The sequence below is a fragment of the Pteronotus mesoamericanus genome, unplaced genomic scaffold, assembly GCF_021234165.1.
Source record: "Pteronotus mesoamericanus isolate MK-2021 breed Mesoamerican mustached bat unplaced genomic scaffold, CSHL_Meso_final scaffold_85, whole genome shotgun sequence".
In the NCBI taxonomy this organism is placed as follows: domain Eukaryota; kingdom Metazoa; phylum Chordata; class Mammalia; order Chiroptera; family Mormoopidae; genus Pteronotus; species Pteronotus mesoamericanus.
In genome coordinates, this window is record NW_026555329.1 from 48,175,890 (window position 1) to 48,202,122 (window position 26,233).

The 26,233-nt window shown below is 37.0% G+C and overlaps 1 protein-coding gene and 1 pseudogene across 1 annotated transcript in view; one reads left to right on the forward strand and one right to left on the reverse strand.

The window, feature by feature from the left end:
* The window catches only part of HECW1 (HECT, C2 and WW domain containing E3 ubiquitin protein ligase 1), a 681,615-nt gene that overhangs the window by 371,601 nt on the left and 283,781 nt on the right, over nt 1–26,233 (forward strand). The window contains exons 6-10 of the mRNA XM_054564310.1: nt 7,025–7,167; nt 11,226–11,326; nt 14,314–15,600; nt 20,531–20,629; nt 25,733–25,883. Of these exons, the coding sequence (XP_054420285.1) occupies nt 7,025–7,167; nt 11,226–11,326; nt 14,314–15,600; nt 20,531–20,629; nt 25,733–25,883 (1,781 nt within the window). The remainder of the gene's footprint in view (nt 1–7,024; nt 7,168–11,225; nt 11,327–14,313; nt 15,601–20,530; nt 20,630–25,732; nt 25,884–26,233) is intronic.
* LOC129062917 (ferritin heavy chain-like) lies at nt 3,607–4,247 on the reverse strand (annotated as a pseudogene).

The following is a 26,233-nucleotide window of genomic DNA, read 5'->3' on the forward strand; positions in this document are numbered from 1 at the left end:
TTTTGGCCATCTATGTGTCCTCTTTGGAGAAGTGTCTGTTCAGGTATTTTGCTGACTTTTTAATTGGATCAGTTTGTTTGATGTTGAATTTTGTAAGTATTTTGTAAATTTTGTATATTAAAGCCTCATTAGATGTTTTGGTAAATATGTTCTCCAGTTCTTTGGGTCTTTTTATTTTGTTGATGATTTACTCTGCTGTACAAGAACTTTTTAGTTCTATGTAGTCCCATTTGTCTGTTTTTCTTGTTTCCCTTGCCTAAGAAGATATCAGATAAAGAAACTTTTACAAGTTTCTTTAAGTGTGAAGTTAGATTGTTTATTCAAGCTTATCCTTGTTGTGTTTTTTTTTTTTTGGAGGTATAGGGTTGTAAGTTATGAATTTCCCCCCCTTAGCATTGCTTTCCTTTTGTGTCACAGATTTTGGATTTTTATGTCCACATTTTCATTTGTTTCAAGGTATCTTGATTTCTTCTTGATCTCATTGTTGACACATTCGTTGTTTAAAAACATGTTATTTAGCTTCCATGGCTTTGCATGTTTTTCCATATTCTTCTTATGTGATTTCTAGTTTCATAGCATTGTGGTGAGAGAAGATGTTTGATATGATTTCAATCTTCTTAAATTTATTAAGACTTGTTTTGTGTTCTAACGTGTGGTCTATCCTAGAAAACATTTCATGTGCAATTGAATAATATGTGTATTCTGCTGCTTTGATGTGAAATGATTCCAAGGTAGCAATACAGCCATTTGATCTAATGTATCATTTATGACCATGGTCTCCTTGTTATTTTCTGCCTGGAAGATGTATCCTTTGAGGTCAATCAGGTATACATATCCTGGGCTATGACTGTATATCTCCTGATCTCTCCCTTTATGTTCATTAAGGTTTGCTTAACATATTTAGGTGCTCCTATGTTGGGTGCTGAAATATTTACTAGGGTTATATGCTCTTGTTGGATTTTTCCTTTTATTATTATGTAGTGTTCTTTGTCTCTTACTATAGCCTTGGTTTTAAAGTTTATTTTGTCAGATATAAGTATTGAAACCCCACTTTTTTTTTCTTTTCTATTTGCATGAAATATCTTTTTCCATCCCTTTGCTTTTAGGCTGTGCATATCTTTCAATCTGAGATGGGTCTCTTGGAGGTGGCATATACATGGGTCTTGTTTTTTTATCCATTCAGCTACCCTGTTTCTTTTGGTTGGAGCATTTAAGCCATTTACAGTTATGGTGATTATTGATACATATAAATTTAGTTCCATTTTATTGTTAAGCTGTTTTCCTCTTGGTTTCTTTTTTTTTTCTTTTTCTCATTCTTCTTCTTCTTAAAACAAGCCCTTGAACATTTGTTACAGTGCTCGTTTGGTGTTAATAAACTCCGTTAGCTCTTTATTGTCTGGAAGGCTCCTTGCTTCTCCTGGATTTTAAATGATAACCTTCCTGGGTAAAGTAGTTGTGGTTGTAGGTCCTTGCTTTTCATCACCTTGACTATTTCATGCCACTCCTTTCTGGCCTGAAATGTTCCTGTTGAGTAATCAGATGCCAGTGGTATTGGTGCTCCATTGTAGGTAACCAACAGCTTTTCTCTTGTGGCTTTTAGGATTCCCTCCAGTCTTTAAGCCGTGTCATTTTAATTATGATGCGTCTTAGTGTAGGCATCTTTGGGTCCAACTTGTTTGGGACCCTCCAAGCTTCCTGTACTTGTGTGTCTTTTTCCTTCGCCAGATTAGGGAACTTTTTGGTCATTGTTTCTTCCAATAGGTTTTTGATCCCTTGTTTGTTCTCTTCTCCTTCTGTTATTCCCATGATGCATATGTTGTTATGCTTCATGTTTTTCAAAATATTTCTTAAGCTCTCCTAATTTTTTAACATTCTCTTTCTTTTTGTTGTTCTGCCTGGGTGTTTGGGTTTTTCTTTTTCCCATCTTGTCTTCCATATCACTGATTTGGTCCTCTGCTTCACATAACCAACTATTTATTCCTTCCACTGTATTATTTATTTCAGATAGTACATTCTTTATTTCTGATTGGTCCTTTTTTATGGTTTCTATGTCTTTTTTCATGCTGTTGGGTGTCCTTACAAGCACTACTCTAAACTCTTTATTGATAAATTGCTTGCCTCCATTTCATCTAGTTTTTCTGGAGAATTCTCTTTTTCTTTGTTTTTGTTTCTTTTTCTTCCCATTTTGATTGCTTCTATGTATTTTCTGCTTTAGCTGTTAAACTAATCAAGATGTTATTGAGCAGCTCCTCTTAAGGCCCACAAATTGGGGCAGAGTAATATCTGCAGGAAGAGCTCTTGCTTCCCAACAGGGTGATGCCACTTGGAGAGGAGTGTTCCACCTGAGAAAGTTGGTTTCTGTAGTATGGAGAATGACTTAGCATAGGATCCTGGTGGCTGTTCCTTCAGTTCTCTCACAAGAGCCACTAACCACAGACTTTCCTCAAGTATCTATAATCCACTCTGTCCTCTCTTTGCCAGAGCCCAGGGTAAGTGGCTACAAACAAAATTTTGTGTGTTAGACCTTTAAAAGTCTCTCTGAGTCTCCAGCACTCTCTCCTTGGCAGAAAGAAATCCTGCTGCTTTTCATAGTTGGAAGTTATCTGGGTTCCTTTTTGGCTCTGGTGCTGTAGGCTTGGAATCTAAGCTTGGGGTTTAGACTCCATTCTTCTCATAGGAACCCCCAAGCCGCTGAAATATCCTTCCGGCACTTCAGCTGCTGCCTGTGGGAACTGACCTAGTCCTCTCATGTCTTTGTACTCCCTGCCAGTCACATTGTGATATTGTTCATGGGGTTATTCAGAATGATTTCTCTATAATTTAGTTGTAATTCCAGATGAGTCTTGGGAGGAAGTTAGTGTAGCTTCCACTTACTCCACTATCTTGGATCTCCTTGCAGGTACATTCTTAATGTCAATGTTTTATAGGTAGTAGTAAACTGTCTTAGAAAAAAAAATATATTTAATTTGATTATTGCTTTTCCTAAAAATAATTAATTTCTTGGGAAGAGAACTATGTTAAAAATCTGAAGTGTGTGGTTTCTGTATCAATAAATATGTCAATTTCAGAATTTTTTTTTCATCCTTAAGGACATTTTTTCATTGCTCTTAGAGAGAGAAGAAGGGAGAGGGGAATGGAGAGAGAGAGAAACATTGATGCAAAAGAGAAGCATGGATTTGTTGCCTTCCCATATGTGCCTGGACAGGGATCATATGCACTGGGACTGTGACCTAACCCACAATCCTTTAAACTAACGGAACCACACTTGCCATGGCTAGGATGTTTTCAATTACAAATGCAAACTGACTTAAGCCATGTGGAAATTTATCTCTTTTTTAGTCTGTGTGTATCTTTCAGCTTGTGAAGCAAAGAGTCACGGGTTTGATTTCCATTCAGGGTAAATGCCAGGGTTGCAGGACAGGTCCACAGTGGGGGAAGCATGAGAGGCAACCAAATATTTAAGTTTTTCTCCCTCTCTTTTTCCCTCCCTTCCTCTCTAAAAATAAATAAATCTTTTAAAAAATTATCATTTTGAGGCATTTTTTTTTGTACCAAATTACTTAATTTGAAGGGATGTTACAAATGAAAGACATAAGTGGATGGTTGTTAAAAGTTATAGAAAAGGTAAAGGTAACTCCAACATGCACGTACTGCTTTGGTGACCAGGGAAGTCACTCCTGTGGCTGTGGGAAGGCAGCCTAATGTATAGCTCTCTTCACTGTCTCCCAGAGTGTGCTTGTCAAATATGTACTCTGCCAAGCCAGATTCAGGAGCCCCCAACCTGCACAAGTTGGTTACGTGGTAACCCAGTTCTTTGATGGATTTTACCTGTTCATCCAGGTAGAGAGTCTCAATGAAGTCATGCAAATGAGGGTCACTTTTTTCAGAGGCCAGTTTGTGCAAGTCCAGTTGTGAATGAGTCACACTTTTTTCCAAGTATAATGCACACTCCGTTACATTCAGCCCATTCTCTCAGCATGGTCTGGTTTCTTAATATCCTGAAAGAAGATTCAGCCACTTTGTTGGTTCTGCAGCTGCATCAGTTTCTCAGCATGTTTCCTCTCCTCACAAGATTGGTGAAGAGAATATTTGGCATCCTTCAAAGCCACATAATCACAGTCAAAGTAGTAAGACATGGACAGGTAGATGTAGAAAGTGTAGAGCCCCAGGTTGACCTGGCAGTTGACGCCAGCCTCAGAGTCCTGGTGGTAGTTCTGGTGCACCTGTGAGATGGCTGTGGTCGTCATGATGGGCAGCTGAAGAAAGGCAGCTTTGAGGCACTGGAGTGGTGGCAGGGGCCTTTGAGTGGTTGCAGGGCACTGTAAAAAGGTGGCAGAAAGATAGATCTGGGCAGCTGGCTGGGATGGGGGTTGAGCACCAGGTTCCGTTAAAGCACTGTTGAAGCAGGAAGCCACATGACTTTTGGTGAAGACTGTCAAGAGCTGGTACAGGTCAGCATTCTGATACTGTAGGCAGTTCTTGCTAGGTCCCCTGCATTGGGTTACCATTTTGACGTTGCTTGTAGTTTACTGACCTAGGAGTTGCAGGGAGTGAGCATAGAGAAGCTCTATAGTTAATAGGAACAATAGTTCTTACTATGAATAAAAGAGGAATACTTACTACGAATAGAACAATGAATAAAAAATAAAAATTTTTCCAGCAAGCATTATGAGTTCTTTCTCAATTAAGAGTCTTGGAATAAGGCTGACTTTTTCCTCCATCACCTGCCCTGCCCTTAAGGCTTAGCTGTGAGGCTATAAAGGGAAGAAGAAAGCAGGAAGGATTGATGCAAAGGGGGGTGGGACAAATACTTATAATTCTTTCTATTTTTTACATTTGTATTATTTATATTATCGTGATCATGAATTACACGTTTTCTCCTCTTGTCACTGTGAAAGAAGCATTTTCTCTTATTATCATTTAATGTTTTATGATATTATAATTACATATGTATAGTTGTGATGTGTTGTAATTTTTTAAAATTATAAACTATTGACTCATATGCATATAGTACAGTGTACCTAGCTTATTGTTGAGCATTTAAGTTAAGAAAAGCATTATAATAACCTTCACAATGGAATTACTAGACCAAAGATAAAGACATTTTGAGGACTTAAGACAGTTACAGGGAGCTGACTTCTCTCTTAAGACAGGTCTTCTTTGGGGATTTGACCTCAAGCATAGAATGTTGATTAATTTAGTTTTGTCAATACCAAGAACGATTGGTTCTTAGGCATTATATAAATGTTTACTAAAACTTAATTATAATAAAAATTAGAAATGCTACATGGACTGTGTGAAAATCATTACTGCTGCTTGCAAAATATTTCTGCTCTGTATCACCCAGACACACTGTAGCATACTCTTTCCTTCTCTCTGTAGTTGGCTTGTTTATGTGTCTAGTTCTGATAAGGAATTGGGCTTGGAAGCAAACATTTACAGGAAGAAGACCTTCTTGAATTCTCTTTCCCTTTGTCACTCTTGCTGCCAAAATTAGAGCGGGTGTGTGACTGCTCCATCACCCTGGCTCTCTGAGTGACTAATAATTAGAGCCCTCTGCCAGCCCACAATGACAATGTGAGCAAGGAATGAAAGTCTTGTAATTTGGTTGTTACTGCAGCATGCCCTAGCTCATCCTGAGTGGTACAGAAGAAATGTTAATATTAGCATGTTCAACATATTTAGTCTCTGTAAGTAGAAATCAGCTAATTAAAATGTTGTTAGGAATTAATATGAATAAAATAATTATATTTTTCAGCTCTTTCACACCTCTTGATTAAGGTAAGGTAAAGTTCAATGTTAATTAAGACTCTCTTATCTCAGATAGTCTGAGCTAGGTAGTGTCAACATTTACTTCCTTCTCCTATTCTGCACTTTAATTGTTGTTGCCTTTATTCTATTATCCTTTTATTCTTTTTTTATTGTTCAGTTACAGTTGTCCCCATTTTCCTTCCATTACTCTCCCCCTCCCCACCCACCCCCACCTCCCACATTCAATCCTCCTCCCACCCCTCATGGTCTTTTTCCATGGGTCCTTTATACATGTTCCTTGAAGACCCTTTCTCTTCTTTCCCCTGTTATCCCCTTCCCTCCTCCCCCTGGTTACTGTCAGTTTATATAGTATGTTGTTTTAAAATAAACAGTTTAGACTTTAATGAAAAATATCTGCTTTGTTCCTTCCTCTACCAGCCCACTTCCTAGAGTTTAGTTTAGAGTGTACCTCTCCAAGTATTTTCCCTGCAGAGTACAAATGTAATCTCATTGTTTATATTTTTCAATGCCTTGCTTTTTCACTTAGCTTTTCAAGTATCTTTTCATGTTGTTGCATATTTGCCTGTTTCTTTTTAATGTCAACAAGAGTTCTCTGATTCAAAGATTTGCCATACTTCATTTAGCTGCTTCCTTATTGATAGATATGTTTGGTCTTTCCAGTCTTTTGCTCCAATGAATACCCCTATGAATATATTTTGCATGCCTGTGAAAGTTAATCCAGAGGGATAATTCCTAGAAGTAAAATTCTTCTTTGAAGGGAATTTGCAGTTTAAATGCCAATAAATACTGCCAATTCTCTTTCCAAAGTTTGAATCAATTTACATTCCCATCAATCCAGTGTGAGAGTGCTTGTCTTTTCCCACACTCAAGAATGTGGGGTATTATCAGTCTTTTAAAAATCTCTGCTACTGTAATCATGAAAAAAAGGAATTATTTATTTAAAGTGCATTTTCTTTATTATATGTGATTTTGTGCTTTTTCTTTAAGTATGTTAACACCTTTAGTCAAGCATTGTCAGGCCTGGGTAGCTTCTTCCTTTTAAAGGTGAATTAATTTTATTATTTGATTCTCAGAAAATAACCATATTTTTAAACACTGAGGATGCACCTCATTGTTGACATTATTCATTTATTGAATAAACAGGGATTGGAGCCACAGGGAAGCTTTACCATAACTATCCAAAGCAGATAGACTGGAAATTGGTCAGCCCTCACAACTCTCAGTTAATTCATATGACATTATTTCATTGCAGCAATTCAGCTTTGTGTCATTGCCCACTGATGTGCTGGAAATTGAGGTGAAGGACAAGTTTGCCAAGAGCCGCCCTATCATCAAGCGCTTCTTGGGAAAGCTTTCAATGCCAGTTCAGAGACTCCTGGAAAGACACGCCATAGGGTAAACATGTGATTGAAACCTCAGTATCACTAGGCTTCAGCTAGTATGCTTGCAAGATGCAAAAATATAGTCTCAAAGAGACTCAAACTAAAAAGAAATGATGATGTTAAATTTTCTTGGCTTCTCTCATTATGTTGTTCGAGTCACAACATTCAATTAAACAAATCCTTTCTTTTTTCCTTGTGTGTGTATCACTGGTTACTGATGCAAGAGCATAAAAAAAGTCCTAAGACACAATATTGAAAAAAGGCCTTAATGCCCTTCATTTTTTTTGTACATGTAGAAATTAAAATTTGTTTTACTATGAAGAATGTTTTATTTGTATGTTTGTCTTACGTGTCAGACTTAATCATTTGCAACAGTTCCATAAAAGGTAAAATTTTGTGTTACTAGAATACCTTAGAAAAAGCTAATGTTTATAGAAAATGATAGATAATATACATGAAATTTTAAAAAGCATAAATTCTCATGGAGAAACAATTATATTGCTTGCATAATTTAGTTGTATATAAGAATATGCTTCTCTGTTTTATACTTTTTAACATTCATATTTATCATTAAAGTGAAATTAGAGCAAATAAAACCCTTATGTATTTCCTTAGATAATAGCAAGTATATTTGAGAACACTAGGTATAGTTCCCTGGCCATAAATGTATGCTTCAATACAATGTGACCCTTAGAATGATATCAATGGAAAATTTCCAAGTGTCTTAATTTAAAGCTCTTTGTATTTTAAGAATGACTTTGGACTTACTAATGGTTATAGTAAGGACAGTTAATTAAAACATTTAAGCACGTGTTCAACTGTGTGCACAAAGGCAAGCCATTAACTCTCAACTTAAGGGGAACTGTGTAGCTATAGCCAAATGTCAAACACAATCTTTACACTTTACATTCATGGATATGAGGATTAAACAAACAACCAAATAAAATATATACATAATGAATATAAAGTAGCTTGTGGCACATGGTAGGAACTCAGAAAGTAATGGTATTTCTTGTGATTGTTGTTATTTAACATTTAGTCTTCTTCATATGCTGGAACTGAAGCACTACCACTATTTCTTCCTATAAAAAATCATATACTTAAATAGGGTAAATAATTGCCTAAAAGGTTTGTGAGTTACAAAAATGCAGCCAGAGTTCAAACCCACACCTGCATCTCTTCAATGCCAAAGTGCCTTCCCCTGCAACAGGCTCCTCAAAAGATTCCTGTGATTGATTCTCAAGTTTATCATTAGCCACACTTTTCATTTCTCTCTTCTACCCCACTGTCTGCTCTGACAGCTGTTAATACCTCTGCCAGAAAGTAGACTGGAGACAAAAAGAGGCTCTAGGTAGAATTCTTTATACCCAGTACTGAGCACATTTCTGTCTAGTGTATATCAGAGATTCAGTTAGTGTCTGTTAAACTGGACTTCCTTCCCCCTGCTTGCTACAGCTGTAAAGAATTCATCTGCTGTTCCATGTTGAATATTTTTCATAAACCAAAGCTGCTTCCTAATTTCTTCACTCAATTGCCCCACCCTCCTGGCCTCGTACGTCCTACTGGGGAAAGACACATCCCCAAATGGGGGAAGCAGGCAACTGAGGCGGGAAAAGGTCTGTCGTACCAGAACAAAGTAAGATATAATTTTTCCACAGTGTTCTTGACATCCATGAAAAAGGATAAGCAAATATAGAGAGTGATTGAGCTTCAGTTCTGACTAAGATGAAGCAAAAGCAAATCTTAGAGGCATTTTCCTCTTACCAGCTCTGATGGAATAACAGGCCACCACACGCTAGGGCCTGAGGGGAGCAGCTTTTCCTTACAGGCCTGCTGCTTTCTACAGCTCCTGGAGACTACTTCTGCAGTGCTTCCCATTCTGTAGGTGCCCAAATGTAGAAGAAAAGCATTGGGGTAATGGACACTGAAACATTGGCCACATGAGTCTGGGTCATGGCAGAACCTCAGGGCTCACCCATAAGAAAATCAAATCTGCCTCGCACCACAACTTCCCTCTGCCTTCACCAAATATAATCTCCACATCTACTCCCCTCCATGCATTGCAAAGGTTTTCATTATTGTCTCTCTTCCCTCAGACATTTTGCTCCTCTCTACTCCAGGCACACACACAGGCATTTCTAATGCCTCCTCTACCTTTTTGCCTATAGCATTCCAGGCTTCGGCTGTCCCCCTGCCTTCTCTGAATCCTCTTTAGATATACCACCAGCTTCCTTGAACCATTATATAGTGGTCCTGTCTTATACCTCCAGCTAGATGTAAGCTATTTAAAGGTAGGGTCTATGCGTTACATGCTTTGTATCAACTGCAGCACTTTTTACTTGACACGGTCTCAAAAAAATATTTGTTGATGAACTAGGAGAAAAGCAAAAGAAAGAAGAAAGTAGAAAGCAAACTCAAAGCATAATAAATTTAATTTTTGTCTAGCTTTCTAATTGCTTTTAGGCTCCTCCTGATTTCAATTAAGTTTTGGGTTCAGGATATCTTTCTTGTGGTCATAATAGACCTACTTAATAGACAGACAATACTAATATTGACCAAGTCACTTTTTAAATAAACAACGTACCATGGTTTGTTTTATTTTGCCTGCATACAATGCTTTATTTATGGACTTCATTGGAAAGCCAACACTAAATCAGGGTTTATCAATGAAAAATAGTAAGTCAATGGATCATTGCGATATGTTGTCTCATAGCACTGGTGTTTTCTATGGGGAAAAAACATTAAAATGATAGCAGCAAGTGATTTATCTTTTTATTTGAATGTTACAAAAGAATACATGGAATGAATTTATAATCACCTGAGTAACAATCTGTTTTGAAATATATTCTTATTATCATTGGGTACGTAGATATCCCAAAGAAGTTACTCTTCTTATTTAGGCCAAGGTAGGGGACAGTGTATTCTGCTGATGTTACATTGCTAATGAAACTATAAAAGCAAAGTTTCAGGTTGATTTCACTTGGATACTTTTTTTGTACTTTTTTTCTAATTAAGAAATTACCTTGAATGTGCAGGGGGGATAGTGCCAGAACACAGGTCAGGGTTTCAGAATGTCTATGTGGGACCTTGGAGTTGGTATAATTAGAAATCACAGGACAGTGAAACCAATCCAGAGGTCTTGCACCCTGCAACAGGGCTCTTTCTGAAACACTCCACTCGGTCTTTAGTAATTAAATATTAACCTCTCTAAATGCATGTGTGTGTGTGTGTGTATGTGTGTGTGTGTGTGTGTGGTAAATAATTACATTTATATATATGTTATATATGTATGTAGTATATGTATGTGTATATACACACACACATAAATGTACACACACACATACACATACACTGCAAGACATGCAACTGTTGATGACACTGTTCATTATTAAGGATGTATTTGGAAATTGTCAGCATGCCCAGAAAAAGCAAGCAAAAGATATTCATATCTTTTTTCTCTTTGGAACACAGGTTGGCAAATTTTCTATAAAGTATCCAATAATAGAGACAACTGTCCTTGACCAACAACAAAAAAAGTTTGTAAAAGCACTCATTAATAAATATTTTAGGCTTTGTAGGTCATAAGGTCTCTGTCCCAGACACTCAGCTTTGCCATTGTAGCATGATAGCAGCACCAAACAATAAGTAAACAAATAAGTTTAGTTATGTTCAAATAAAACTTCCATTGGTAGAAACTGAAATTTAAATTTCATATAATTTTAATGTGTCAAAAATATCACTCTATTTTTATTTTTGCTTTTCTTCCAACCATTTATAAATGTAAAAAGCTCACTGATATACTAAAACAGGTGGTGAGCCAGATTTGGTCCATGGATTATAGTCTGCTGATTTCTACTTTGGAATATTTGATAAAGATTTTCTTGATGTTTTCTGTTGTTGATGATCAAATGTACATTCTCATCTTTACCTTAAGACCATCTCAGAGGTATCTGAGCAGATTATTACCTCTTAATAGCAGGGCCTCCTTGGACATGCCTGTCTCAATTGATGGTATGGTCTTTGGAAGAAGAGATATTGATCAAATCCATGATGGTGCTTATTTCCTTCTAGGGATAGGGTGGTCAGCTACACGCTCGGCCGCAGGCTTCCAACAGATCATGTAAGTGGACAACTGCAGTTCCGATTTGAGATCACTTCCTCCATCCACCCAGGTATTTTCAGCATGAACTTCATGTCTTGTCCTGTCCTAATGTCATAATATGATTCCTTTCTCTAAAATACAATAACCATGGTTTTCTCCAGACATGTCCTAGGTTGCTGTCTCCTTGATAGAGAGGTTTTTCTTCATTCTGTTGACCAAAAGGTAGAGGGTTAGACAGTGGAGTGGGGATTGACAATGAAGTCAATGTAGGTAGGGCACAATGTCTAATTTATCATTTTACTTCCAACACCCATATAAGATGTTTAATAATTACATATATACATGAATGAATGAATAAAGGGTTTTGAGCATGAATTAATGCGATACATGTCTTGTTGAAGAACTATGATGGTATAACGCATCTTTACAATATCACAGGGAAAAATAAAAACTAAAATTAAACAGAAAATTTCAGAATCATCCAGAGTTCAGTTTTTCAAGGAAAAAACATACTTCCAAATAAGAATAATGAGATGCCTCATAATTCCACTTTTTCTTTTGGCCCACAACTAAGTGTAGGTTATCCTAAGAATTGTTCAGTCCTCCTAGGGCATATTTATGAATTGTTGTTAAAGTTAATGAGGTTTCTCATTGAGCTTATCACTGCCCACTCATTAAACTCCAGCTGTACTTTTCTATGCCCAATATATAATGCAGAATGTAAGAAAATGCCTGTTTTTCCTTTCAATTCAGCTTTTTCTGTATCCTAAGAATAAAACTGACTCTTCCTTCAGTGTAACAGGAAGGACAGCCTTATGGCTGACCAGGGAGGTAGTTTTTCTTCAATAAGTGAATTGCACTACTGTATTTGAAATGGGAAGTCCAGATTTGGCAGGAATCCAATAAAGCAAGCAAGTAGGGGAAGGTAAAGGTAAATGTGGTTGCTACTCCTTAAATGGTTACTTGGTGTGGAGACCTGGTTTATTCTTCCAGTGCAATAATCTAAATGTTGGAAGTCTTTCTGCCTGAGCTACTAAATAACTGGCTGCTGCCATCATCTAACCCTTTTCTACTCTCTAGTTGTCAACAACCTGACTTAATTGTTCTGCCACCATGGGAGACCGAGCCATAGGAAACACTCTGAGCAAGTATAATTAGCTTTGCCTAGGATTAGCAAGGAACTATAAATATCTCACCCCCATCTCTAAAGTCTTCCACATAAAAAACCTTGTTGAGAACTGGGGTAGCACTATGCTTTGGTTATTTGAATGAAAAATAAAGTTCCCTGAAACAGAATTCAGAAATATATGACTGCAAACTACCATTAATACTGAAAGAACCCATTTTTTTTCATGTTTTTGAAGAATAGTCCTGTTTTTGCTTAGAGTCCTGGCTTCCTTATTAATAACACCCCCCATTTACTCTCAATACTGTCTTTGTTTTGGCCAATAAATTATATGGTCAAAATAAAGATAATGGGATCAAGCACATAGGAGAGTAGTTAACCATTTTTTATTTATTTTTTACCCATCCCCCTAATTCCTTCTCTTTTGGCAACAACTGGCTTATTCTGTATATCTGTGTGTGTTTCTGTTTTGTTCTACTTATTAATTTGGTTTTTATTATTAGATTCCACATAAATGAAATCATAAGGTATTTTTCTTTCTCCATCTGACTCACTTCACTTTGTACTTAATACCCCCTAAACCCATCTGTATTGTTGTAAATGGCAAGATTTCATTCATTTTTATTGCTGAGTAATATTCCATTGTGTACATATAATGCATCTTTATCTATTCATCTATCAACATACACTTGGATTTATTCCATATCTTAGCTATTTTAAATAATGCTACAATGAATTAGTGTTTTTGTTTTCCTCAGAAATTGCATTGCTGCGTCATAAAGCAATTCCATTTTTAATTTTTTGAGGTACCTCCATACTGCTTCCCACAGTGCTACACCAATCTACATTCTCACCAAGAGTGCATAAGGTTACCTTTTCTTCATATACTTGCCAGAATTTATTCCATTCCTTGATATTTTCTGATACCCATTCTGACAGGTGTAAAGTCATATTTTATTGTGGTTTATTTTCCATTACTCAGATGATTAGTAATGTTGAGCATCTTTTCATATGCCCTTTGGCCATCAGTATGTCCTCTTTGGAGAAATATCTTTTCAGGTCTTCTGCCCATTTTTTAATTGAATTACTCTTTTTAAAGATATTAAGTTGAATGAGTTCCTTATATATTTGGAATATTAACCCCTTATCAGATATACTATTTGTAAATATCTTTCCTAGTTGTCTGTTTAGTTGATGATTTCTTTTGTAATGCAAAAACTTTTAGGTATGACATAGTCACATATGTTTATTTTTGTTTTCTTGTCCTTGCCCAAGGAGACATATCCCAAAAGATATTGTTATGAGCAATGTCAAAGAGTTTACTGCCTATAATTTCTTAGAGTTTTATGGTTTCAAATCTTACATTTAAGTCTTTAATCCATTTTGAGTTTATTTTTGTATATGGTGTAAGAAAGTGGTCCAGTTTCATTTTGTGCATGCATGTATCTGTCTAGTTTTCCCAGCACCACTTATCAAAGAGACTGTCTTTACTGTATTGTATATCATTGCCTCTATTGTCACAGATTAACACCGTATAAGTGAGAATTTATCTCTGAGCTCTCTATTCTATTCCAAAGTCTATGTATCTGTTTTTGTGCCATTATCATACTCTTCTGATTTTTATAGCTTTGTAGTATTATTTGAAGTCAGAGATGTGATACATCCCACTTTGATCTTTTTCAAGATTGTTTTCATTATCTGTAGTCTTTTGTGGTTCCATATAAATTGTATGATTAGTTGTTCTAGAAAGAAAACATATTCTTACAGGATGTTTCAGCTGAGCACTGGCAAATGAGAAACCCTCATCAACCCCTACATCCAATCCTAAAATAAAAATCCCTTAGGATGTCTTACATGTCCATGTCTAGTGTAGTATATTAACACCAAAATTTATTCTTGTGGAAGGAATGACATGTTCCTCTTGCCCACAGATGATGAAGAAATTTCCCTGAGTACTGAAGCTGAGTCAGCACAAATTCAGGACAATCTCATGAACAACTTGGTGGCAAGCTGCCACAGGGAGCCTCTACAGGAAGCACCAGAGACGTCCAGAAGTGACAAGTCAGAGAAACCAAGGGAGGGCAGTGCCTTGGTCGCTGCAGGGAACGGGAGCCTGGAGCTTGGCAAGCTGGTGGAGGAAGTGGCAGGTACCACTGAGGCAGGAGAAGACTACAGCGCAGTCTCCATGGGACCTGACAGGGCGGGGGAACTTTGGGACGCAGGGCCAGAGGATACCAAGCCCACTCTGAGTGCAGAAGACCTGGCTGTAGGGCTGGCCCTGGGAAGGGAGGCACACCCACCCAGGCTGCTGCAGGATGGTGAAACCCCAGACAGCACTGAGGATCCTGTGGCAGAGACTAAGACTGGGGGGCAGGAGGAGGAAAAGGGAAAGGTGGGTGGGGTAGACATGTCTGCTCTGGGGCAGCTGGAGGACAAGCTACAGCTTCATGCCTCAGTGAAGAGAAAGAACAGGCCGTGTTCCTTGCCTGTGTCCGAACTGGAGACAGTGATTGCATCAGCCTGCAGTGACCCCGAAACCCCGAGAACGCACTACATTCGCATTCACACCCTGCTGCACAGCATGCCCTTGGCCCAGGATGGCAACCTCCTGGAGGAGGAGGGTGCTGAGGAAGAGTCCACTCTCAAGGAAACTTTGGAGAAGGATGGGTTCAGTGAGGAGGACACGGTAACTGCTGAGCTGCCCGCTCTGGAAGAAGGTTTTGAGAACTGCGAGGGGTCTACTCTAAGCACGATGCACCTGGGGCTTTCGGGCTTGGCCAACAGCTCAGTCCCCAGCACAGGGAGTGAGAGTGATTCCAGCCCCAGGCAGGGTGGTGACCACAGCTTTGAAGGCTGTGACACGTCCTGTTGCAGCCCCTCCTGCTACAGCTCCTCATGTTACAGCACCTCTTGCTACAGCAGCTCTTGCTACAGTGGCTCCTGCTACAATGGCAGCAGGTTCACCAGCCACACTCGCTTTTCCTCTTTGGACAGTGCCAAGATCTCTGAGAGCACTGTCTTCTCCTCGCAGGAAGAGGAGGAAGAGAACAGTGCATTCGAGTCAGTGCCAGACTCGGTGCAGAGCCCAGAGTTGGACCTAGAAGCTGTGAATGCTGTTGGGCCCTGGCAAGAACAGCCAGCCACCCCCGCCAGGAGTGTGACAAGAACTGTTGATGGTTTGGAATCCCCTGTGGCAGGCCCAAGCAATCGGAGAGAAGGTAGACATCAAATCTGATGAGAATGAGAATAGGACCACCAGGGGAACACAGGTCTTAACCAACATGGTTTAAAAAGAAGAGTGAGAGGATCAATCCCAAATAGGGTTGCTGTGGCAATGTGTATGCCTGTCTTCTGCATACGTATTTGTGACTATGAATAGTTGACACCCTACCACCTCTCAGATATACACTAACAATTACCAATGCATGCATGTGAGTGTACACTTTGTACATGTGTCTCTCTGTTTAATCACTATGGCTAGAGTACATATTACATAGTGTACATGTACTTCCTGTCTTGACAGTAACCAGAGCATCAAGGCTAGTATCATATGATAAGCAGAAACAATCATCATATCATTAGGTGGATAATGTGGAAGTACTTGCTGACTTCCCAAAACTTACTAAAGATTAGCAATAGATGTTAATGTAAGTTGATTTTACTTCTGGTACAGACTTTAACTAGCCTGTGTACATGTAGATAGGTATAGTCTATATATATTTACCATTATTTCTGTCTGCTCAACTTTGGTTACTGCTTTTTTTTTTTCTTGGTGTTTTTATGTTTAGTTTTTTTGTTTTCTTTTTCTTTTGGACCATTTTGGCAAATGGAAGGGAAGAATAACGTGAGTGCATAAATCTCTCTGTTTCAAGTGAGATTCTAATTGAAAAGCTACCACCTCTAAATTTAAAATGTGTTGTGTATTTCAACCAAAATAGACCCTTCTTAGTCATGCCTTGGAATCAAATGTGAAATTAATTTGAATTTTTGTATCTAGAATTGGCAAGCATCTTCCAGTCTAGTGACAGTGACACGGGAGAAATAATTTAAGTCACATAACTATATGAAATAATTTGTTTGTTTTAAAAGAGAACGATATAAGCTAAAATCTTCCCCCATCTCAGGAGTCAGCTAGTGACTGAGAAATGCAGCCCAGGAACACTTCAACAGTTACACAGCATATCAGCTCATCTTTACTGCACCCTGGACTTACTAACATTCTTCAGGATCCCATCTGAATTTTGCAGTGACTAAACTATTGTACGCTCTAGAATGCATATATTTACATTTTGCCTGTTAAAAGAAAGTAAGCTGATATCTTAATTTTCTTCACAGAGTAGCTTATTCTGGTTATCTTTATCATTGTTTTGCTACTCAGCATGAAAACTAGATGAAATTCCAGTTGTTGCAAGAGAGGGAAACAAAGTTGGTGATCTATTAAATAAATAATAAAAGTATTCATTGAAACTGGAAAAACTAAAATAAAAAATATAGATTCTGTAATTTTGCTGTTTAAATCAGCCTTCAAACAAAATGTGGTGGTATTGTAAATTCATGAAGGACCAGAATCGTATCTTCTTTATGTTTGAATTCTCAGCACCTACACAAATGCCTAGCACCAACAAATTTTGACAGAAACTAAAGTGAGCACACAAAAAAAATTTTAAGTATTCAACAATGCTGAATTCTACACTTCAGAGAAAGAAAAAGTGAGAGAATGTGACACATGTGATAAGATGAAGTGCAATATTGGTAAAAGAGGAGAAACACAAGGAGGAAAACTGTAGTGACATACAATACACCACAGTGGCATACAATATGAAAGGCACCCATGATAGTCAATTTCTGTCTTTAGCAAGGATGTTTTGAGTGCCTTCTTGTCCTCAGACCAATACAAAATGCTGGGCACAGGAAAATAGATCATTATCAGATAGCATATAGAAGATAACTCAATAATGACTACACAATTAAAAATAATTACAATATAAGGAAATTTTGGAATACATACATAAAAGGACACAACTAAGAGCAGGCAGGGATATTTTAGAGGTCACAAAACTTACAGAAAGTAAAGGGTCAGAGAGTAAATATTTTAGGCTTTGTGAGTCAAAAGGCAAAATCAAGCAACTGTTCATACCAATGGCTACTCTTTCTAACAGTTTTATATTTAAAAAGGTAATCATTCTTACCTCAGAACCATACAAAAATAAGCCTGGATTCATAGTCTATCAATCATTGTAGCCTATGGGGTATATTTTGACCACCATTTTGGGAGACAGTCCACACACAGTTAATTGAAAATTAGCTCAGTACACATTTATGTAAAAGCATGTTTTAGGAAATTGAAAAAAAAAAAAACAACAAAAACATACTGCCCACATCCTTCTCCAGCAGGGGAGACGGAATGTGCTTTAGGGCCATAGCAGAAATCTTTGTAGGGCAACATCTAAAAAAATGCATAAATTCCTAAATTATGCAAACTGTATACTCAGAAAAGGTTAAGAAGCACCTGCACACTTCCCTATGATGATCATCACCAAGATCAATATGAAGATTCCTGAGAAGGACTAATCTCATCAAAGCTGCACATATGTTGGCATGTGACTTTTTCACAGAGTCCTGAGTTAAAGGTATCAGCATTGTAGATCTGTCCCCTCACTGACACAACTCAAAGGCTTCAACACACCCTACCTAATATATGCATGTGGGCCCTCTTCTCTCATTAGAATCACTAAAGCCCCTTGCCGTGACTTCTAAGATTGCAAATTCTTTCACTGCCTTAGCCAAGGTAAACTGTCTGTGCCCAGGAAGATGAATCTACAGCAACTTACTGAGGATATATTCTTTATCTACTTTTTGCTTCTTTGCTCTCTATAAAAACCTTTTTTAACCTCAACACAAAATAGTTGTTTTTTAAACTTTAAAATAAAATTAAAAGAGCAACATAATGAGATTATGAGTTTAGGCCCTAGAGCCTGGGTTTATCATATTCAGTCCCACCACTTTCTGGCTATGAAACCTTAGCCAAGTTACATAATTACTCCATTCTTATTTATAAAATGGGTGTAAATGTAGAATCTACCTCAAAGTGTTATTAGAAGGACTAAATGAGGATACACATAAAGCCCTTGGCTTCTCCTCAAATGAGGGTTCTTCCAGGCAGATAAGCAATGAGACTAACTTTTCAAGTGCAGTATGTTTCCCTCTTGGAAGTTCTAGGAGGTCTGAACACTTGCTTTGTGTTTGAAGTGATTGTATGGAGCTACAGCTTCTTGCAGAATAGAATCTCTTGCTTCTTCTATGTGCCCCATCCATTCAGTTGGCTGAGATGCATCAGCCAAGTGACTGAATTCCCTTGGGGTTTAAAGGTGGGATCAGCTCCATTAACCCCTTCAAGTGACAATGTTTCCACTAGCTTGGAAGATTTATTAACCCAATTGATTGAATTAATTACAAGAGGTAAGATTTTTTTTTTTAAGAAACTAAATTAAAAACACAGCAGCTGATGATATGACAAGTGTACCATTGTTTTTAGATTTCTGACACTAAGCACATATAAAGACTGACAAGAGCCCATCTTTGAAATAGGAGTCAGTTCACAAGGAGTTGTGAACTGATATGAGGGACACCTTCCTTGGCTTTCCTTAAAGACTCAGAGGACCCCAAGGATTTGAGTAACATACCAGACTTCACACAAAAAATTATGTACTATATTTAGATTTAAATGGACTCTGTGTTCCTGAATACCTCTGTTTTTATTTTCCCTGTTAGCTCTAAGAATTAAACTACTAAATTAAACTCATCTAACTTCCTAAATATTTTATTTTATTTTATTATCAGTTCTGTAAAGATAGAATTAAAAGAAAGAATCATCCTGTCCATATGTGGATATTCTGGAAAATATTTGAAATTTGAGGTCCCACAAAGATATTACCTGCTGTTTTTTAGTTCCTCTCCTTTTTGACCCAGGGATTACATAACTGTTGCTATTTGCATCAGCCAATAAGGGCAGAAGAATGAGAAAGTCTGACCTTTTTCATCTGGCCAATAGGGGTTATTGTAATAAAGCCAAGGTCATGTGAGGTAGGGGGAGGGAAGACACCAGTCTGAATGGAAGCTGACTCCCAGCCTGGACCCCTGTAGCTATCCAACCAGCAATTGCAATTAATTACAATTAATTTTGCAATTGCTGTCAGCCTCTGATCCACATGGCCACTCTACACAAAGTGTTACTAGGACCTCAGGATTTTGTGAAATAAGAACACCATTTTAGAACACTACTCAGTTCATTATAAGTCTGACTGACAGTATTATTAGATATGTCTATAATAATAACCAGAGCATGCATTCTGTTGCTACATTTATTTCCAGAACTTATTGTCTTCCTTCTTTCTTCTATCCCTCTTCTACGCTTCAGTTCTTCCTGTCTCAGTTTTCCTAACTCTTATCTACTTCCATTATCCTGTCCTTTCTTCTTTGTAGAGCACTCTGGCTTGCCTGAGTCTTCCTCAAAGTAATCTGGAACAGTCACAAAATCCCATAGCTCCTTGGACTTCCCCCAACTACTAGCTTCTGTACTAAAGTAATTCACCTTCTTGATCCACCAATTCCTTAACCCCATCTTGGAAAGACACCATCTAAGAGTTCATTCCAAAACAAACTCTAAAAAAACAGACATTTGGCAGCCCTCTGATAAAACCCATTCACACACAGAGCAATAATTTTACACAAGACCACTGAGATTTCATGGGACCTTACAAATGCTGCACTTCCCTCAAACAAGCCTGTCTCTTTTTCTGGGCTAAAGTCAGGCCCTGCTGTTTTCTTCTGTGTCCCTTTCTGATGCCACCTTTCCATCGAGATAATTCAGGTGATTACAGACTCAGACCCTAACCCTATATATTGGTCTTTGTGATTTATCATCATGAAATGCCTGGCTATTTTCTTTGGGGTTTAAAAAATATAATTACTTCTGTTCCTTCTCTCATAAATGACTGGGAATGTAGTAAACTGACACAAAAATAAATTGCTCACTCTTTGGGATTTTTTTTCTATAGTAGTTTGTTTTACAGTCTTGCTTTTTTTTTTTTTTTAACACGTTGCCATACCAATGAGTGAACCTGAATGTCTTGACTATCTTGTCCATAGGTGAATGTCCTATACTCCATAATTCCCAGCCAGTAAGCCAGCTTCCTTCCTTGAGGCCTGATCATCACTACCCAACAATTGACGAGCCTCTTCCACCAAGTAAGCTTTAGTTTTTAAGCTGTCTTAACTCTTTCTATCAAGTCTAAACAGGTCAGTCTGAATTCATATGTAAACATCCAAACTCTTCCTCAACTCCATACTGTACACTGATATCAAAAAACCAGTACAGCACCTACTATACAAATTGTTTGGATTTTTTAACAAATGGTTTCAGCATGTGATCTTGAAAAGATAACCCAGCATTTTCAGTGCTCCTCAACTTCTGAAAAGGAGAACATTTCTTTATAAGACTGACTAGTCCCTGCAAACTGTGCATATCCCTTAAGTTTCAAATTTTACTATTTTATATTTAAAAGTTTACAATTCAAGACTGAATGATCCTATTGTTCTTCATTGGACCTGTTATGTTACAAGCATCTCCATACAGTAAAACATTTCAGTCCTTCAGGAACCATGAACTTACATTTTCCTTACTATAGTTGTATCAATAGGTGTCAACCTCAAGTTTCTTCTGTAGTTCTTAGGTCTTTTTAGAAAAATATCTTTAGGGATAACATTCAGTATAATTTTCTCCTCGTAGCTGTGATATGTAAGTAATAATTATCCAACTAGTCATTTGAACTTGGAAAATCATTTACTTTCTCAGAGACTCAGTTTTCTTACTTGTAAAGTAAAACTTCAATATCCTCATTTACTAAAATGTTTGATTTAGACTAAATAATTTCTAGATATCCGTCTATTCTTAACCTCATAATGTTCCATTATAATAAATTTGTAAGAAGGAACTGACACCCCACTTAGCTTCACATGTTCATGACTTCTATAACATCTCTGTTTCGGTTTAGACTTGTTTTCCAAGCAAAGATAACCCTTAAGATTTGATAAATTCTGTAACTGCAAGGTCTCTTCAGGATGCTAATAATTAATATTTCTTTATATTCTTTGCCCTGTGCTTACATAAAGTGGTAACAGTTTTCAAAAAGAAAAATGTTTATTCCTTAATTCATCTATTCTTGCTAATGTGATATATTTTTCATTTACACCAATTTTCTCCTATTCAGTTGTATTTTTTCAGTGAAAAATCAGTGAATATCTTTAATTTGTATACATTTAAAAGAAGACCATACTGCGGGAAAGGCCAAGTCAAACATTAAATTCTTTATCTTGTGACACCTGACTTCTTTATTTATACATTGGTTTATGGACATTCCACAAATGAATAGTAAAATTTTAATGCTGCTAGAGATACTTCCTAATTAGCACTTATCTGAAAAATATCTATAACATGTTTTCTCCAGAAAAAAAGAACACTTTCCCCACAACAAATAAATCTATCAATATAAGTGTGCATGAACTGACTTCCAAGCTATGCAAGAGTAATAACTACTTATACATATAAATATTATTAAAAATTAAATATATAAGCCTAATTTAAATAATTAATTTATATAAGCAGTTTTAAATAATGAAAACAAAATTCTCCAGATAGTTTTTGATTTTCTGTCCATGCGACTATGAAAAATATTAGAAAAATTTGTAGTGTAGCCTAACAACTAAATTTACTTAGTCTCAAATACTACATGGATGATTTCATTACTGATACTCATTCACTCAACAAATATTTATGGAATTATTACTTTGTGTGAGGTACAAAACAGACAAAGGTCCCTGCTCTCATGGAGTTTACAGTTGTCTTGCAGAGACAGAATAAACAATAAAAAATGGTGAGGAAATAATACAATATGTTAGATGTTAATAAGTGGTATCAAAAATTAAAAAGCAGAGCAGGTAAGGGCATCTGGAGTTTGTGTTATTGGCTGGTTTGCCATTTTAAATAGTGTGGTCAGGTAAGCTTTTGAGAAAGCAACCTTTGATACTAGATTTAGAGGAGGTGAGAGAGTAATACATGCAGGTATTGAGGAGAAAGAGTTTCCTGAAAAAAGAAAACAGCCTGCCTAGTAGATTTAAAGAATATCAAAGAGCCAAGTGTGTCTGGAGTAGGTGACAACATCAAGGAGATATTGGAACCCAGATCACAAGCAGGGGTGTCCAACCTGTGTCCCACAGGCCGCATGTGGCCTTAGATGGCTATGAATGAAGCCCAACACAAAATCATATATTTACTTAAAACATTATGAGGTTTTTTTATGGTTACATGTTACAATGCGTTTAATGTATGGCCCAAGACAACTCTTATTCTTCCAGCGTGGCCCAGAAGTGCCAAAAGGTTAGACTTCCCTGAATTATAGGGGCTTCTCAACCACTTACGGGATTTGTCTTTTACTCTGGATGAAAGGGTAACATTGTGGGGTGTTGAGCAAAGAAAGGGCATTTTCTGACTAAGGTTTTTAAAGATTTCCTGTGACTATTGTGTTGGCATTAAGTTGCGAGAAGGAAGGATAGAAACATGGGACCCATCAAAATGTTATTGTAGTGACCTAGGTAAAAAATAAGGGTGGCTTGGGCCAGTGCGGAGCCATGGAGGTGATTTTATGGGTGACTTTGTTGACAGATTAGATGTGACATGTGGGAGAAAAATGGAAGTCAAGAATGTTTTCAAGAATTTGTACCTAGAAGGATGGAGTTGCCTTTAATTGAGACAGGAAGGGAAGGCTGCAGATAGAGCAGGTTTGGGTGGGAAAGCTCTGAAGAATGGTTTTCATCATGTTATATTTAAGATGTCATCCAGGTAGTGATGTCAAAAGGCAATTGAATATGTGACTGAAGTTCAAAAGTTGAGACTACAAACATGGTATTGAAATTGTTAAAATAAAAAAATGTATAGTTTTACTTTTGTTAGTATCATAACTAAAAATGATAGTTTATTACACTCTACATTGTTCTTAAACTTCATTTAAAATATGTAATTTAACATATGATAGGTCCTTCAGTCACAAATGAATTGATGGGAATGAATGATTCTAACTTGCCCCACCATCATTAAGGTATTATTTTCAGGAGTTGTTTAGGAATCATAGTGTCAAGTCCATCAGGACATGCTGATGCCTGAAGTTTCATTTGGACATTTCTTTCTTTATATGATATGGTTTTTAAAATATGTGGAAGTTAATTCTTAATAAAGCAACCTATAAAAATGCTTATAATCTCTAATTCTACTTAACTGTTATTTTTTGTATATTTATAAAAGTGTGAATTCCACATATATAATATATTGACAAATCTGGCTTTTATCCTTTTATATTAGTGATTTGGAAAGATTTAAACTTGCAGAGAGAAGTTATTATTATTGCTGCACCATTCTCTATTATTTTCTTTTCCATAGAGAATGTATGAGACTGAGATTTGTCTTTGAAGGAACCCTTTCTTTACTGTGAGTGCATGGAGTGCAGGGATGTGTGTTGCTCATCCTCATGTGTCCTCAGGACCTGGCATAGTTTCTAGTTCATAACAAATGCTAAGAGGAGTTTGTTCAATTGAATTGGATAGCACAATACTCTTTAAAGATTAATACTCATTCTTGGTTGGATAATAGTCATGTTGGATTCAAGGGGAAAAATATGTCCTATTGCTACTAGTTTAGAAATCACTGAAATTTCAAAAATTTTGGTTCAAGATTAATTACCTCATAGTTATACATTCACAGACTTTTATCAAGGAGCTCATTAACATTTAAAACTAAAAGTTGATAAGTGGACTGTCTAGAAGTTAATTTTAATCAAAACCTCCCAGAATTTGTTTATGCAATCTTACTGTATTTTTTCTTCAGTTTTTCTTGTAAGTTAAATTTGGTGTTTTCACATATTTTGGTTTTTATGGACAGAGGGGCATTTTTTGGTAATTCCTCAGTTAAATGTCCTATGTAAGCCACAGTAATAAATATACTAAATATATAAAGATTTTCATTTAAAAAAATGAGAGTTGCTATGCATTACCTGAATGATAACTTTTCATTAATATGTGATCTACTCCCCAAGTCTATAGTTTTTCTCATTTAAAAAGCTGAATGATTTTCCTTCATTTGTATCCATTTTTGCTTTTTCTTCTGTAATTTTTCAGCATAATTTTATTATGAAGCTGTTGTTTCTACCACATTTTTACATGTGAACTCTAAAAGCTTTGCCTATTTTGGTATAACAGATATTGCTTTTCCATGTGAAGCTCAGATATTTATATGTACTGCCAACTCTCTCGGTTTTGAGAACTTTTTCATCCACCCCACCTCACCCAGCCCCTATGTGCATTATGTAGTGTATAGCTATGATTCCACCTTTTAGTTTGCTTGTTGTTGAAATTTGAGAAGTAAAGGAACTTATCTTTATCTTGGGACCCCCTTACTGTTTTGGATGGTTATCAACTAAGAGGTATTTAAAACCTTGATGTTTTTAAATAGTTGTTATTGGTTTGGTTTGGTTTTGGTCAAGAGATATTTGGCAGCCACAGTGGGTTGAATATACACTGTGAAATTACAAGTTATCAAAAGGATGATTTGAAGTCCTAGGTATCAAATCTCTCTCAAGAGGAATGGCAATCAATTAAAGCTGCTAAATATTAGATGGAGATCATCTAAAGTTGCATGTAGAATATTTTAGAACTGTAGTTAAAACTGGTTTGAACGATCTTTCAGCTGTCATTTGAGTAGACAACAAGATGGACAGGATGGAAATTTTGAAAGAAAGAAATAAAATAAATATTAGGTGTTCTCTATAGGAATTAATAGAATTCAACATAGGTTGTATTTGGAGAACTATAGTTACTGTTTAAAATGGCCCAGCAAAGCCCTGAGTGGTGTAGCTCAGTGAGTTGGGCACCAGCCTGTGAACCAGTTCAATTTCTTGTCTGGGCACATGCCTAGGTTGTGGGCCAGGTCCCCAGTTTAGGGCATGTGAGAGGCTCTTTCTCTCTTTTTCCATCCCTTACTCTCTCTCTAAAATAAATAAATAAATATTTTAAAAATAATAGTAAAAATGGCCCTGCAGAAAATATTAATCTAGTATGCTCTTTTCTGGAATGCCAATTCCAGGTCAATTCCTCAGAAGTCATGACAGGTTTTGGGGCAGGGTTGGCCTTCAGCAAGTAACCAATGGCAAGTTCTACCTGTAAAAGACCTGGAGGTGGTATCTGTTTCACGTGGACCAACAGTTTGTCCTTTATTTTTCTTTTTGCCTTTCTATTACATGCTAGACTGGGAAGCTCGCATTGACAGCCATGGGCGGGTCTTTTATGTGGATCATGTGAACCGCACGACCACCTGGCAGTGCCCAACAGCAGCAGCCACCCATGACGGGATGAGGAGATCAGGGTCCATTCAGCAGATGGAGCAACTCAACAAGCGGTTGGTTATCAGCATGCCAAAAGTCCCTATAAACCAGAGTGAAAGGAGAATGACAGCTAAAGAAAAAATCTCATGTTACACTTTTCTGCTCAAATTGTATGAAGGGGTCAGAGATTAATTTTATATCTTAAGAAACCCATTCATAGTAGGTACTTAAAAAGGTATATTTATAATTTGGTGGCAAGAGATGAACTAACCTGAGTGTCATTTATATGTGGGGAATTCTCTCAACTTCTTGATGGCCCAAGCTTGAAAACAAGTGTTCTTAATCAAGAGGTTCATGGAGCCTTCCTACTCCCCCCTACCCTAGGTATTCACTGAGGATGTTAGTTTCATATGAACCCTCCAGA